Source organism: Urocampus carinirostris, chromosome 20, assembly GCF_059441175.1.
Source record: "Urocampus carinirostris isolate Australia breed hairy pipefish chromosome 20, RoL_Ucar_1.0, whole genome shotgun sequence".
NCBI lineage: Eukaryota > Metazoa > Chordata > Actinopteri > Syngnathiformes > Syngnathidae > Urocampus > Urocampus carinirostris.
In genome coordinates, this window is record NC_142368.1 from 4,043,410 (window position 1) to 4,061,111 (window position 17,702).

General features: G+C 37.8%; 1 protein-coding gene across 3 annotated transcripts in view; it reads right to left on the bottom strand.

Moving 5' to 3' along the window:
* The window catches only part of afg1lb (AFG1 like ATPase b), a 38,033-nt gene that overhangs the window by 14,188 nt on the left and 6,143 nt on the right, over positions 1 to 17,702 (bottom strand). For all 3 annotated transcript variants that reach the window (XM_088324714.1, XM_088324712.1, XM_088324713.1), the window contains exons 3-7: positions 15,919 to 15,973; positions 15,360 to 15,461; positions 14,785 to 14,912; positions 9,223 to 9,322; positions 5,011 to 5,069 (exon numbers count right to left, since the gene is read on the bottom strand). In XM_088324714.1, the coding sequence (XP_088180840.1) occupies positions 5,011 to 5,069; positions 9,223 to 9,322; positions 14,785 to 14,912; positions 15,360 to 15,461; positions 15,919 to 15,973 (444 nt within the window). The remainder of the gene's footprint in view (positions 1 to 5,010; positions 5,070 to 9,222; positions 9,323 to 14,784; positions 14,913 to 15,359; positions 15,462 to 15,918; positions 15,974 to 17,702) is intronic.

The window sequence follows — 17,702 nt, forward strand, 5'->3', positions numbered from 1 at the left end:
CAGACTTTGGAGACCGGAACCACACAGGATGACCAAAAGAAGATAGATGTCATCGACTGGCTTCTGTTTGACTCAGCCCATCGAACTGAAGCCTTAAAGCAGTCAAATGCCATCATGAGGAGATTTCTTGCTCTGGAGAAACACGAGGCAGTCAAGGCGGTCTTTTCCAAAGTTCCTGCGGGGTTCCTGAAAGAAATTTGCTGCGATTGGTTGGCGTACAGAGACTTGCCTGCTGAGGATCAGAATGCCGTCAGAGAGCATCTGTGCATCAGAGCTTACCTGGAAGCCCATGAAGCCTTTACAGACTGGTTCAGCCACATTCGCTCTGCCCCGCAGAAGCCAACCCCTGCACCGGAAGTGAAATTCACAGTGCAGGTAGCAAATGAAATGAGAGAAAGAGAGTATCAGGTCGCATTGTCGGCCTGGACTGGTCGCCTGAATGCATTTACTCAAGATGTGAAGGCAAGAATCTACGACGTACTGCTCTTTGTCGACGGGGGTTCTCTCTGTCTCTCTTTTTCTCTTTCTTTGTTCCTCTTTGTCTCTTTCTCTCTGTGTGTCTTTTTACCTTGTTTTGCGCTCTCTTCCTTCTTTCATTTTTTCTCTCTTTTATCCCTCTTGCTTTCCACTTCTCTCTATCTTCTCTCTTCCCCTCCTCTTTTCAATTTCTCTTTGGATTTCTCTCTCTCTCTCTCTCTCTCTCTCACTGTCTCTGTTCTCTCTTCTCTCTCTTTCTTCCTTTCTTTGTCCCAACCTCTCTCTTTTTCTCTCCTGGTCTTTCTCTTATTTCTTTCTCTCTCTTTTTCTTTCTCTCTAATCTCCTAGTCTGGCCCCCGTAAGAATGTTTGTTCTATCGTGTGGCCCTGTTAAGGATATGTCAGAGTGTGCAGTTTCCTTACGCGTGAGAAGACAAGCAGGACATTGTGCTTCAGCCTTTGAGCATATTTATTCTCAACAGCAAGCAAACAAGAACACGACTCCATTCGATACAACATGCCAATCTACAAAAGCAAAACAAAATATGGTGCGCGCGTAATGACGTCACAAAATGGAAAATGTCTTACGTAATACCACAAGTAAGAGCGCTATAAAATTGACAATTATTAACAGGCCCCCGAAGAAAAATGAGTTTGACACCCCTGGTCTACATTATTCTAAGTCCAGGCTACAGTTTCTATCCTTCGGTTTCTCCACTGTGTGACCAATGCAAAATGTCTGAAAGTACGCTATCCTATGCTTTTTGGTCCTGCCCCTTTCTGACTGGATTCGGGTCCAAAATATTTGACTGGTATGCCAAGGCCTATGACAAACCCCTACAACCAGAAGCACATCTAGCCATTTTGGGCTGATCACAGTCAACAGAAGGACTTCCTTTAGCTACACAGAACTCACTGATGCTGGGAGTGACTGTTGCCAAAAGATTGATTCTGGCAGAGTGGAAGTCACTCATTTCTCCTTCATTTCAGAGGTGGGTGGCTGACATGCTGTTGGTCATTCAGATGGAAAGACTGAGATTTCTGAGGACCGGCTCAGCCAGGAAATTTTAGACAATCTGGGAGCCATTTCTCACCTACCTGGACAAAGCTAAGGTGGGTTGAACAAATGAATGTATACCCCATCTTCCACTCATAGAGGATCTATTGAAGCCTATATGGCATTTCATATGAGCACAGTAGTATGGAGCAGCTGTTTTATCTTTTTTTCTTTGTCTTTACATGTCTCAGCCTGTCTATTTGTTCTAAAATGCAAAAAATCAAATATAAATAAATAAGATAAAAGCAGATTGGTGCAGTGGAAAATAAAGCATAAGAGCTCTTGGAATTTAGTTGGGCATTGTTAACACATAAAGAAAATATTGACTTTAAACTTTTTAAGGACACCTCAAACAATGTACTCTACCTATAAATAAGAGAAAAAAATACAACACAGCATTAAAGTTTGGCAAGGTACACATTAGGTTAAAGGTGCTGACCGGAATATGAAACTCAAACCCTCTCTACCGCCATTTCCTGGCTTGAAGTCATTATTGTGGCTCATTCTTCAATTACGCGCATTTCTAAGACGCACTCGGATATACAGTACTCTTTTTTTTTTTTTGACCATAAAACACAAGGTCACTTTCCAACCCTTTGCTTAGTGTGTCGGGTTCCAAAACCGCTATGCTAAACGTAAAATAAAAGAAGATAGGAGCATTTGGAAACAATTATAAAGGCTCTTTGAACTCAGTTGGCCATTGTTAACATACTTAATAGAGCAACATTTTCTATTTTAAACTTATTAAGGACACCTCAAACGATGCTCCCCACATTTAACCTTGGTTTTATTAGGAACTAATAAAGTTGAAGTTGACCTTAAGTGCTTTATATCACTTCATCTATGTTCAGTTCCAGAGATTGCAGACAAAACTAAAAGTGTCAAGTAGTCAGGAATGTAGTGAAAAAAGAAAGGTGCCAGAATGAAAGAGGTTCCATCTAATCAGGAGTCAATAGTTAAATAAAGACGTCAACCCAAGCGGACAGAAGCTCTTGGATTAACCTTCTTTCACTTGGGTCCAGGTGACAGGGTGGAAATGTCACCGCCCCCCGAAACTTTTAACACCCTCCCGCCGTCTATTGAGACACAATCGGGCACGCACATGCAAGAATGACTCGCATGGAAGGAGGCGGGTCAGTATCCGTGCTCTCCGCCTGTATTAATTCAATCCATTGAGGGTCAGCTAGTTAGCAGGGTGACCCCGCTTTAAAAAACGGGCTTTTACCAAGGAAGACGCAGACCCGCCGAAAAAAGGCCTGGAAAAACCAGATGGCTTCACAAAAGGAAACACGGCAATGTGAAAGATGGGGACGAGGCATTCAGGATCGCTGGGAGGTTCGATTAAAGGGGGCAAGGGTGACGCTCGATGGCCGGATGGGGAGCATGTGGGATACTGCAGTTGGTAGAGTGGGGGAACTTAATCCAGTTCGTCTTTTTAGATCCTATTTTTTGAGTTATTCACATTCAAGCTCCTACTTTACCCTCCTATTCTGTGTCAGAGGTGGGCAAACTAAGGCCTGCGGCCCAAATATAGCTCGTCAGGCTTATTTATCTGGTCCAGTGAACAAAGAGTTAAAAACTCTCAGCCAGATTAACCGATTTGGCCTCTAATTTTGAATTGATATGTTCTTACTTCATTATAAAACAAGTTAAAATACTTTCTAATTGAAAAAAAAATGTAAAACTATCTTATATATAGGGTATTTAGTTTAAAACAGAAGTATGATATATACCTGTATATAAGCCTGCATCGGATGTAAGACGACCCCCTAAAATGGCTTTAATTAAAACAAAGCCTTGCGATGGCCTCTGGAGTGTGATGACGCGATGTGATTTCTCCCCAGTGCTCTGAAGGTCAAAGTGAAGAAATTAAATCAAACGCGGGTAAACGGCGGGAGTAACTATGACTCTCTGAAAATAGCCACATACTAAAAGAGAGTACCCAAAATATTAATAAAGCATGGAACAAAAAATATGCCACACGTTTATGTTTTGCGCATTGTTACCCAATGTAAAATCTATTGCAGCCTGGTCATCCTAGACGCGGATAACATCTTATTCTCCTCATGCTGAAATCTTTGAGTTTTGCATTGGCCGCTTGCAGGTTTAAGATCAGGGGATGTTGTAATTGTGGCCTGTGCAGTACTTTGAGACGTTTTGTGATTAAGGGCTATACAAATGAATGTAACTTGACTTGGATATAAATATATAGATAATAAAGAATAATATACCAGTAATAAAGTTAAAAAAAAAACAATTTTAAACTATTTACAGTACCGATAACCTGTGCATCGATGGCAGACACTATTACGGTACATCATTTTCGTATTTTGCAATCATTTCCCTCCTCGACTCAATCATTGTTGTCACCATTTTCACTTTTTCCTTACCCTTATCACTAACTTCCCTAGGACCCATTATTATGGGCAATATAACGCAATACAACACACCGAATCACAATAAAATGAGATGTGGTCCCTCTTAAACACTTTTGGGACAGCGCCAACTTACTGAACAAGAAGAAGAGGATTGATTAATGGTAAACTCAATAATCGTATCAAAAGCCCACATTTTTTCTCGATAAAATGTGTATCTGTCCTAAACATGTAGATGTATACTATATACAGTATTACAAAAAAAAATCTTCTTGCGCCAAGAAAATATACTTTTCATAAAACATTGTGCACAGCATTGTAAACATACAAATAAAGTATTTTCCAATTTTAATATAATGTTTTTAACTGCATTTCTTCCGTTTTTTTGTTGTGTATTCATTCTACAGACAAGGGAGGAACCCATCGCATGTATCTTCCACTAAAAAATAAAGAACAATGGCGGGTGGATAATTTTTTTTAAAAGTCAGCGAGAGGGAAGCCCTCTTCCTCACTCCTCCTGACAAATGAAATATAATAATTTGCATTTGCTACAGGCTGGTTCGCTCAAATCGAGTTAATTTGACAGGCTCAGGCCAGGTCGTGTCGGTCATGATGTTTTTAGACCCGATCTTTTCTCTAGTCAAGTCAAGTCATGTTTATTTGTATAGCCCTTAATCACAAGGAGTCTCAAAGTGCTGCACAGACCACAGATTATTGCAAACCACAGACTATTATGACACCATTCCCTGATCTAAAACTTAAATGGGTATGGACACCAAAAAGTTTTATTGCCTCGGCAGTGAGTAAGAAAACTCATATATGGAAGAAACGGCAGTAAACGTGCAAACATGCAGCAAAACAAGCTAGTTTTTTTTCTTCCCAATCACTTCTTTTTCCTCGCCTTTCCTTCTACCGGCACTCCCGTCTCCACTTTCTTCCCAGACCTGATCAAAGCCCAGCTTTGTGACACTGCGCGAGGCATCCGGGAAAGCATCAAACCGCTAAAGAGCAACTTGTACAACACAGGTTGCGCGGCGAGCATGTGCATGTGTTTGCGCGAATAAATGAATACATCAAGAGCGGGATGTGACTTTGTCTCTACCTTCAGCGTGTCGATGAAAGGTAGAAAGGTGTCCCTCTGAAGTCCGTTTTTGTACAGATCTGAAAGAGGAAGGGGGAGGGGCTTGTATTAGAGGTGCTGTTTAGCCTCCTAATAATGTCATTCCCCGCCACAGATTGGCACATAAAGTGGCTATTGATGAACTGAAGGATAAGGTTGGGGAGGTACGACAAAAGAGCCCGCAGCGGAAAAATGGATTTCTCTACCGGCCGAGCGACGGCGACATAAAATTCATTACATTCCCAAACAATAGCGGCGAGAGGGAGGACGGACGCCTTTTCAGGGCAGACAATATCCACAGCGGCCGGCTGAATGGAGGTTTCAATTAGCTCGGCTGAAACAAATTACATCTGAAGTAGCATCCCTGATAGACGGATAAAACAGGTCGGGATTGGCACACGCGGATACGAGCACAAAGGCGGCGCCGACGCACAAGCGCGGCTGGCCAGCTGCGACGCAACTGGTTGTTGTTGATGTTTGTGCTTTAAGACACCACAATAGGGTATTGGCTCACTGTCAGATGATCCGACAGACTGCAACTGGCGTCGTTAACGGAGTCAGTGCCATAACGTAAAAATATGTTTTCAGATGCATCGTCCCTGAGTGCCAAAACGTTTTTGTTTTATCTTAAAAAACTGTTCTAAAAGCTTTGTCACTGCGGATTAGTGAGTATCGAGCCTCTGAGAAAGATAAATCCCCACTAGATGGCAGGAATGGCTTTGAACAGATCTTTGTCTAAACATTGACGAGCCACTACTTCCTCATGTTGCTTCCTTTATCCAGCGATTGAGAGTGTGAGGGCTGCCCCTTAATGACCAATCACGTCACTGGAAAAAATGGGCACTAATAAGTCTTTGCAAAGTTCATGCATTTTCTAATTAAAGATGAGGGTTCAAGCTTTCTTTTAATATGCCCTCTGCCTTTCGAAGGCCTATTTTCTATAGGCCTTCAAAAATTTGCAAAACTGGCAAAAATTGTCTGGCATCCGCACTTTCTATTTGAGCGAAACATCTGGCATTGAATGAGTTAAAAAGGATCATTAAGGAGTTGTTTAGTTTTCTGAATTTTTGTTTAGTCAAAGTGAATGACATGTAATTATTTATTCAAAGGTAGCAGAATCTGCACACATTTTATAAAGAAAAAGGCTACCCCAGGATACAGCGTCCCCATCTTATGACACTTTCAATTTAAGGTATGGAAAAATAAGTTTTTTGTCATCTCTATAGTATATTCTCCACTATACTACATCATCAGTGAAAATGTATCTTCCCAAAAACGCATGAAATTCAAACATATGGTAAGTTAAGTGTTTTCTTTCTTAAACTGTCTGGTCTATCTGATACTTTTTTATCACTTGGTTGACATCATAAAATGCTGGCTTGCTATTGGTTTGGGTCACGGCATCATGAAAATTCTGATATGTTATTGGCTAAATTTCCTCCCACAAGGCCTCGCTCATCATTCAGTTCAGAAGGTTTAGTGTTGGTCAAGTATACAGTAGAGCACTCGTCTTGGGATCAAGAGGTCACAGGTTCGATTCCCGGCTTCTCCGTGTTATATGTCGAAGTCTCCTTGGGCAAGACACTGAATCCCTAATGCCCCGAATAAGCAGGTAGGCGCCTTGCATGGCTGACTCCCTATTGGTGTGTGAGTGTGAATGGGTAAGTGTGAAGCACATTGTAAAGCGCTTTGGGAGGTCTTCATTGACTTGAAAAGCGCTATGTAAATGCAGACCATTTACCATATATTTTTTTTACGATTTTTATTTTCCATACGTTTGCGTCACAGCATCATGAAAATTCCAATATGCCATTGGCTGAATTGCCTCCCACAATGCTTTTCTCTTCATTCAGTTCAGAAAGTTGTGTGCTTTATCAAAGGTAAAATACAGCATTTTTTTGTGACGTATTTATTTGCTTTGGGTCACAAGACTTGCTATGACGCTAAATGGAGAAGTAAAAACATGATAACCATGAAATCGAAGATTGCGATTATTTTTTCCGATTAATCGTCAACAAGACGATCAATTTAATTAATTACTTGGTACCTTTATAATAGATTCACCATTTAGATACCTTTTGGATAACAAGTTCTCCAATTCCTTTTTCAGTTTGTTTGCTGATGTAACAATCGTAATGATTGTATTTATCATCATTTATGTATCAATTTATTTTATTTTCATTTATTCCAAAATACTCAACATGATGCAGCCATCACGTGAGGATGTTATTCAGACCAAATAATTACAAATTATTGATGTTTTTTGAGCCTTATTAAAAATCATTATTTGGTAGAGGTTTTGGGCTTGATGCCATTTATTTACTTGTTGCCTATTTTCTTATTATTTGTAATGCAAACCAAATTATTATGAAGATATATTTTTGACAATGCTAATGTAACCTAAGTCAGAATATGGAGACTTAATATTTCGTTTTAGTTTATATGATTTATTGATCAATCACTATTAGATGCCACAAGATTGTTGAAGTAGAGTATCTTGAGTATAATTTTAGTGGGAAGGACTATGTTTAGACTAGGTTGTGGGTGGAGAGTCTCCACATATGCTCTTGTGCCTTGTCTTTCGTTTCTATTAGGAAAAAAAACATTACAAATGTAATAAATGTTATACTAAACACACCCTTGCTTTTCAACCCCCTAAATAATTAATTTCCATCAAAGTGGAAGCTTCAACCCTATCAAATCTTCAATGAGGAATTCTTAAATTCAAATTTCTGGTTGCAGTTGCTAACGTACCAAACGCTTCCCCCTCAATCAAAAGCAACTGGATACCTTTAATGTAAGCGGTGCACAAGAGGCAGTTGATGGGTTTCTCACACCAAAGACCCAATTTATACCTCCGAAGCCTTATCGCGTCCATTAGAGTACGTATTTAAAACAGAAATCTTCCCGTGCGAGCACGCTCACTTGAGGTAATCACTAAAAACACCGAGGGGCCTTTTGATATCTCCACATCAATAAAGACGATAAATATATGCCTTTCATGTGCAGTTTTCTCGCTCTGCCGTCATGTATTCCATTAACAGCACAATTAATAAGGAATAGGCTCTCTGTTAAGTTGGTGCCGTTTGCTCGCTTTGTTCTTAAAAGCATGGAAAAAAACAGACAGGTTGTTACATTAAAACAGCCTCTCGTTTGTATTTTTTCTTGGACCGTCTCGATTATAGACAAGGTCAATGTTTTGAAAATCTACTTTTTTTATTACAAAACCTGAACTTTTGTAAAAACAGAAAAGTTCTTTTACTTTGTCTTTTCATAAGAATATGATTATATCACAACATTGCTTCTAAGTTTATTTTGTTATGGCACCCAGAAAGAAGAAAAAAAAAGTCTACATATTACTGATTCTCTCTAAAATTGTAAGTATACCTTCGGAATTCGGAATAAGTACATAGTGTACATTGTTATCAATGACAATAAAGGAAATTATAATTATAAAAACTTGCAGGATAAATGGTAAATTTATGTAGCGCTTTTTAAGTCACTGAAGAAATCCCAGAGCGCTTTACAATGTGCTTCGCACTTACCCATTCACACACACACTCACACACCGATAGCGACGACAGCCATGCAAGGCGCCTACCTGCTTATCAGTAGCGTAACTGATATAGTATAATAAACCTCATCTTTATGTATAAGATCGATCATCATTAGAATTGGTGCCAGCCGTTAAAATTTATAACAAATATAAAACAAAACAATATAAAAGAAAACATTTTTAAAAAGGAGAACACTGCTGCAAACTCCTGAGGTGGGTGTGCAATTACCCGTTGTCCTTCTACTACACTTGATTTGCATAAGGTTTCATTTTTTTGTCTGAATAGAATACGATTCAAAAATGTTTTTAAAAAGATTCAATAACAGTAATAGTTTAGATAAAACAATGTGTTTTCTTTATTTTTTAAACATAAATCAAAGTAGGTTTCATAGGTAATTTGAGGCGGATGATCAAAAACACTTTGTTCTTGTATGAAACTTGATTCTAATGAGGTTTTACTTTTTAATTAAACAGACTAAGAATAAGACTAAGAATAAGTAATAATAGAAAATGAAATACATAAATATACATACACACACACACATATACATATACACACACACACACACACACACACACACACACACACACACACACACATATACATATTTAAGAGAGGTTAGGAGATGAACTCGTACCATCAGGTGGTCTGTTTGAGGTCGCCACCACCACCACTCCAGTCTTGAACAGTGTCTGAAAAAGCTGCTTCAGGATCAAGGCGTCAGCCACGTCAGTCACCTTACGAACAGACAGCAAAAAAAGGCAAAGGCGGTTCAGTTACTTTTTCCTCACCCTTCTGTAATTGTTTGTGTGCTCTACTTATTCAAATGTGGAAACCAATGGTTGGATGGTCTTAGTTCAAAAACTAAACACCTTTTGGGGGGCCACAGAACATTCAATGTAATTGTTCAGTTACTTATTCCTCCCCCTTCTGTCTCGTTTGCATGCTAAATAAATAAAATGAGTAAACCTGAAAATGTTGTTTTTTTTTTTAAGCAGACATTGTTTTGAGGTCCACAAAATATCAAACTTATGGTTCAGTTACTTTTTCCAACCTCGTCGGTCATTGTTTGCATGCTATCTACATTAAAATATGGAAACCTATAAATTTGTTGCCAGTTTAGTCTATAGCAGACACTGGCCTGGGCTCCACAAATTATAAAATGTGATGATTCAGAAACTTTTTCCTACCCCTTCGATCATTGTTTGGATGCTATCCTCATCAAAATAAGCGAACCTCTAAAAGTTTGGGTGTTTTTTTTTAAAGCAGACAATAATTTGTGGCCCACCAAATATTAAATATGACTGTTTAGTTACACATTCCTCCCCCTTCAGCATTTGTTTGCATGCTATCTTCATTGAAATATGGAGCCCTATATATATTTGGGTGGTTTTCTTTAATGCAGACACCGTTTTGGGGCCAAAAAAATATTAAATGTGATGGTTCAGTTACTAGTTCCTCCCCTTCCTGTCATTGTTTGCAATATGTCCTCGTTACAAATGGATACAATATACTTGAGTGGTATTACTTAAACAGACGCTCTTTTCGGGGCCAAAAATTATGAAATTCGATGGTTGCTTATTCCTCCCCCTTCTGTCATTTATTGCATGCTTTCTTATAAAACTTTGTAAACTTATAAATGTCCGGGTGGTTTGAAATGAACATACTGTTTTCTGTATCTTCTTTGAAAAAAGGAAACATTTAAAGTTAGGGTGCTTTTCGTAGACAAGACACTGTTTATTTATCTCTGTGATTTTGACAAAGACCTGATAACATTCGATAGGAATTTTATGCAAAAATAAAGGAAATTCCCAAAAGTACAGATATTTTTTCATACCACACTCCACATGGATTTACGTTTGTCCATTCGGGGTCAACACACTTGTACTTGTCATGACTGTAAATGGTCAAGTGATAAGGACAAGGCAATAGGAGCAAATCAATCAATCAATTGAGTTCTGTAAAAACTCGCATGTCTGCCGTCGAAGTTCGGTATTTCGCTGGCTTTTTTCATTCCCCTTTGTGGTTTCCAGCATTAGCAAAGGTCGATGGCGAGTCCAAACAAGGCCGTTTTCGAGTCGCCGGCTGTCATATGAAGGGCTCTGACCTTTCAATCAGGCGAGTTGGGCTCTCACTTTTGTTCTTCATCCTCTCGTCTCTATTTTTCCACCTCTGTGGAACGAAATAGGGGAGTGGAAGCCTCTTGATGGCCGTCAGGCATGCTAATCAAAGCAGCGTCCGTCTAACCTGCCTGATGACTGATTGAGGAGGTCATCACATAAAATAATTCGACTGAGAAACGTGCTTTTGGATCAAACTTCTTTATAAAATTTGTATTTTTGTCTTATTTTGGAGAGAAACGAAAAATACTTCACATTACATTTAGAAAAGACCTATAAATAAGAAAAAAAGAAACAATAAAATATATAATAAAAAATATAAAGAAAGGAATGTTTCCAGATTTTAAAGATATTTTTTTCTGGTATTATCTTTAACATTTATTTTGTAAGACAAATAAAAGGTATCTGAGATGGCAGATTATTTCACTAATCATTGTTATTTTGACAGAAAAACAATGTTGAAATTGGCAAAATGAACTGCCATTGGAATAAACAATAACTACTTAAAAATTTGTAAAATCATACAAAAAAATACTCAAATTTTAAAAAAACTTTACTTGAATAACAAGTTTGAATATTGTAAAATAATACAAGTTATATTTATTAATATTTGTTTTAAAAATAAAACAAGTTCAATTATTGTAAAGATAAGACAAATACTGCTTAAAATATTTTAAAAAGCTACAAAAAAGTACCAATAATGCATAAAATATTTTAAATACTTCAGCTTGAAAAGCTAGTAAATATATAGTAAAATGATGCTTAAAATATTTCAAATATTTGTTTTATTCATTAAGCATGGTAAAATATTGTAAATTAAAAAAAAAAAAAAAAGAAGAAGGAAAAAGATAGTTAACACCAAACCTTTTAAAAAGATGTTTAATAGAAAAAACAATGTCGGGACGTATAATACTTTCTATATAAATTCATAAAATACAAATAAATATTTTGAACATTTTCACAACAAAAGCTCATTAAAATATTAGAAAATAACTTAACATATTTGAAATATTTGATTGAATATAATACGCTGTATTTTTCATTGCACTACTGTTACGATGCACTATTCTTTCATTGCACTACTATTTCAACTTGGGCCAGTCTCTAAGCACTTTTGTTTGCCTATTTATTCCGACTTTAATCTGATTCTTCTCTAAAAAGTATTTATGTTGACCCTTGACTGCCATGTCTAATCTTGTTGCATACAATGTTTCACAACGTTGATATCAATGAGGATAAAAACAATTCAATATTGACTAAAGAATATCAGAAATTCGAGTTGTGGAAAAAAAATCATGTCACCTCCTCCAAAAAACAAAAGCATCAATGTCCATGTATATTTTCGTCTAACTCCAGTAACATCAAATCCAAACTTCAAACGGCGATTTCTGCATACAAAAGTTTCCTGTCTGAAGTCAAGTTTTGCAATCAAAACATTAAACTACATCCCTGAATAAAAGTCCCGCCCTCTCCACTTCCCCCCCTTTGACCGGCTACTCCAGCGACCCTACCCCCAGCATATGTCCCCTTTCATAACCTGGAGTACCTTCTTCTTTTTTGTCTATTAGCCCCTTTGCCCTTGCCAATACCTGATTAGCATGCAAGTTAAAGCCTCGATTTGGGCCAAGGAGAGGTGCGCCTGGGCCCATCAAATTAGCGCCTGTGATTGTGCGCTGCTGTAATGAGAATCCACAGGAAAGCCAAGACTCTCCTTCCTCTGTTTCCCCCGACCGCAGGATTTGAAAAGACTCATTTAAAAATGACCTTTTATGCAACCTGGATTTGTTTATTCATGCAGGGTGCAGGGGTGGAGGTGGGGTGGAATTGATTACTGAATGATACCCGGAGAATGAGCAAAGTGGAGGGGACTTGTGGAAAGTACAAAAATAAACAACGCCGCCATCTCCGAGGGCTAATACCGATATTTAAATGAACATCCAATTACTCGTCCGGGCGCCATATTAAAACTCTTTTGATGTTACACCTCTTTATGTACACAACCGAACGGCACGCTGTCGTTTTCCCTTACGCTCTTCTCCCTCCTCAGACGTTTCAATGGGCGAGGATTCATTAGCGAGGAGGGAGGGAGCGTCTACAAATTACTGATAATGGCGCGCCGCTAATGAAGAGAATGGAGAAATGTCATTAGCATTTAAGAGGATAAGATGCATCTGACCCACCACCGATGTCGCCAGTCGCTTTCTAGCTTCACTCACTTAAAGAGAGCCACTGATACCCAGCACTTCATTTGCATGGCTGAGTAGTAGAAGATGCTGATTGGGATAGGAAACTCACTCTTTCCCTTTTACTCCTTCACTTCTCTCCATCCACACCACCTCCAACCTTGTATCCTATCATTTATGCATCACAAACAACACATGGATGTTCATTCAACCTGTCCACATGGGGACGGGCATCAAAAAAGAAAAAACAAAAAAAAAAAGGAAATCAATGAAAAGCGCATGAAAGGCAACAGAGCAGCCGCTGCCACACCTAAGCGTCACCTTTAACCTGGGGGCTTTGGCGGGCTATGATATCAGAGGCAACGGGTGCTTTGTGCCCATAATAGTGGAAAAAGACATGAGCGCTCTCATCCTGTGAGGCGCAGGTGTCAAAATCCAGGAAAAAAAAGAAAAGTAAAGCTCAACCTCATTTCTGCCCGGACATCGGACATTCGAAAGCAACTGTGGATTAAGAGAAAATGTCAGATACCGGAATACGCCAAAAAATGATTTTAAAATCTAATTTAGACCTTATTCAATGGAAATTGTGCTTAACAGTAATGGAATATTATAGTTTGGGATGTTAAGCACAGTAAAAGAAAAATCCTGTTAAAAAAATAGCAATTAAATACATTTTCTAGTTCTGTTAAAATATTTTCCCCTTTTAAACAATATGTTTGCTGTTTTACAATTTGTGTTTGGAATTATATTAGTAAAATAAGATAAATACTGTAAATATTATCTAAAATTATATTCAAAATTAATATAAATTCATATAAATCATAGAAAAATATAAACATTTTTGCATAACTTATTCTAAGTATTTATTTTTCTAATAATAAAAACCTAAATGAATAGAAAAATATGAAAAGAAAATTCAAAAATAAACCAAAAATAAATAATAATTTAAATAGATTAAAATCATAAAAAAGAAGAAAATAATTTGAATGAAATGTTTTCCTTTTTCGGATTAAAAAGATCATTTTAGTAATGATAAAAATAGTAAAAGATTATAATCTTTACACCAAGTGACGTATTATTGTTCTGTTGACAAATAATTTTTCCCTTTTTCAGTATTATTTTAACTATTGTACTATTTTTTAGAATCATTTCTGCAAAAGAAGATAAATAATATCATAATATGCCTTATAATTTTCTTTATTCCAAGCATTCTTTTGATATTATTCTCACATTTTAATGAATAATAAAATGAGAACAGATTTTAAGTTAAAATATTTATTAAAATTAAGATAATTTTAAATCTTGAATCAAGAATAAACTATTTAGAATACAAAAGATGTATTATTAATTATGTATTATCATTATTAAAACATTTTTATATTAACAATTTGTAATGGTTAGTTCTTAGTAGTGGGCAATCGTTGACTTGAATGCTATATTTAAAAAGAAACACTAGATGTCCCCAGGCCTGTCTTTTTTGCCTCCTGGTTTTTTACAATTACCTTAACAGTGGCGGGTAAACATCAAATGTGAACTTCATGTTTTTTTCAAAAAAATGTAATATTATTGTATTGATAAAAATCAAAGCTGTTAAAGACCCTAACCTCTTGAGACCCGAGCTCTGGTTGATGTGCATTTTTGGTTTTCACTTTGCTATTTGGGCTTATTGGACCTTGATACATTTAACAACAAAGCACATCTTTTTAAATGGTGTAGTTTTACAGAAACATGATGTTCAAACATGTGACCACAAGGCCCCAGTAAAGCAGAATCAGCTACAGCTTTAATATAACCTTAAATGTGATGTACATCCATGTATAGACCAAGTCTTAAAACAAGCACACAAAAGTGTTAAAAGGTTTCGGCGTGAGTACACACACACAGAAAACATCTTACCTGAAATTCATCAAAACACAAGAGGCAGATTTCACGAGAGATCTCCATGGCAACCGGCGATACAGGGTCATAGGTGACCATGTTGCCCAGTGTTCGTCGCGGCAGGTTTTGTTTCCTCCGGTGGATTCCTTAAAATGTCACATACAGCTTTAAAGAGTTAGTTTGTAATATCAAGTGCCTCCTAGTGGTAAAAAACAAACAAACATTGATTTGAATAATGGGTAAAAATACTTGTACTATCAAACAAATGGTAATTCTTATAAATATTCATGGATCAAGAAGTTGGTATTTCCTTTACATAGTGGAATCCATATTTAGTAGCCGCCGCCATGTTTGTTATGCATCTACGCTTTTTCATTCGCATTAGACAATACAGTGACATCTAGTGGTCAAATATTACGCAATGTACCTTTAAAAAGCACACCAGTGACCAATGTCCAAAGCATTATTTTACCTGACAATTAGCAGTGCGGCTTTGAGACAAATGTAAACACAGTGTGGTATGCTTATGAGATGTTTTCTGTAAACTTAAAGCTTTGCTTGTTGCGGTGAAGCAGTAGGAGAAGAACACTAACTTTGGTGGACGTCTAGCATGAAGCCATTGAAGTGCACTCGCTTTTTATGGCGGTTTTCCACCCCGGAGTAAAACATGTCCATGAGCATAGTCTTCCCTGTGCCTGATAAGGGTAGAAATTCAGAAATATTTGAATTCATTGAGCACAGATGTAAAAACATGAATGGATCAACAGCAATGTAGCGTTCTGGGATTGGCTTATTTCTTGTGACGGCAAAATGTGTTTCTTTCTTACCTGTACACAAAATCAATGATTAAATAATCATAAAAATTAATTACTTTTTAAATTAGAAGAAAAAAAAATACAGCAACCGCATTGTGCAGTCCCGTTTTAAGGGGACAGTGTGTAATATTTAGTAGCTCCTAGTGGTATAAAAAAAACTTTTATTCAGTATAAACAACAACATGTATTTAAATCATTACGATTTTTAAAATAAAATCCCAAACTTTATTTTATCACTTTGCCCACCTCTAGTTAAAAATCATTACATTCAGCTTTGTTACAATCACAACTCTGAAAATAAAGAAATAACATTACAATACTTCCTTGGCCAACTTACCAACATCTCCATGTATGTAAAAGCCTTTAGGTGGGGGAGGAAGGGAATCTTCTTTCTATATGATTGGAAGGGGGAATCAAAACAATACAGGATTAAATTTCCTTACAAGATCACTAATAAAATAATCCGAAAGCCATGCATGCATGAGCTCATTAATAAACGCACACGAAGGGGAGTGGTGTCTTCAATCGCCCCCGACCCCCACATAAAGTTCATCACATCCGCCACTGTACGACCCCGAAGCGTCGACTCGTAAACAAAGTATTTTGCGAGGCATTAAGCCACCACTACAGTTTGAGGTTTCACATTCTCCAGACTGGCCCACTGCAGGGGAGGAAGACAAAGGGGATCTAATCAACAAGACAAGCCGGGGTTCCCACGAAAGAAAAGCATCATCAGAGGAACAATGGGGGGATTTGTCAGACAAAACGGAGAGGACTGAATGAGGCTCCATACGAGATGGACTGGACTTGTCTGTGCGCGGCCTGTTTAGCGCCGCTAATTGTGATACGGTACTGTCGCATTGAGGTGCCGCTGGAAGTCATTGTGCTGCCTGCCTCCTATCATCAAAAGGTCCCTGCTTCAAAAAAAATAACACACAAAAAAAAGGACGGCTTCTGTGAGACCAAAAGACCATGGTCGCTTAAGAGTGCCTCGTGGTAGTGCCGCGGAAAAGCTCCATGAGGTTTTGTAAAATCACATCATTTTTTTAAAGTTGTAGTACTTGACAGTTCGCTCCTGATTATTGGGACATACTGTGGATACATTTGTTATTATGATTAATTGGAAAAATTAAAAATATGTTCAATTGAGATTTCAAAAATAGATTTAATAATATATATGCAAAAAGAAATGGAAAATAAATAAAAACATATATGCATTACAGTTCAAAAGTTTGAGGTCGCTTGGAAAATTCTATCCGTAGACAAAAGCAATGTTTAAAAAGGATTTTAAAAAGTATCCAATATAAATTATTATTTCCAACCTGCTCAATGCCTCAACTATCCATTTTTTTGCAACTCATTTGATTAATGAACAAAGTGTTACTTTTCATATTGTCATATTGTACAGGCTTTGAACGGTAGTGTACATGAAAAAATAAAGTAAAATGTAAAAAAACTGGGGCAGCACGGCGGCGCAGTGGTTAGCGCGTGTGCGGCACAGTTCTGAGGTCGTGGGAACCTCCTAAGTGGGTTCAAATCCAGCTCCCGGCCTTACTGTGCGGAGTGTGTATGTTCTCCCCGTGCTTGTGTGGGTTTCCTCCGGGCACTCAGGTTTCCTCCCACATTCCAAAAACATGCATTTCAGGTGAATTGGCCAGTCCAAATTGTCCCTAGGTGTGACTGAACGAGTAAGTTGTCTGTCCCAGTGTGCCCTGAGATTGGCTGGCAACCAGTCCAGGGTTTCCCCTGCCCACTGCCCGATGATTGCTGGGATGGGCTCCAGCATCCCCGTGACCCTACTGAGGATAAGCGGTGCAGCTGATGATGTATAAAAACTGAACTACCTCCACAATGCCTTTCTCTTCATCCTGAACGCATTAGGTATGCATTTCTATTGGTTTCTATCCCCTGTGTTTCACTTTGTGATCCCCTCTTTAGAACAGATTAATGTCACATCCTGGGGGTCTACTGCTAGGGTGTCAAAGTCAAATACATGGTAAGCCCAAATAAAAAAAATAAAAAAAACGTAAGCTGAGGGCCGTCTCGATCAAATGTTGAAATATTTTTTAAATGACGCATATAATGTTGTAAGCTAATTGAACTTATTGAAAAGCTAACAAA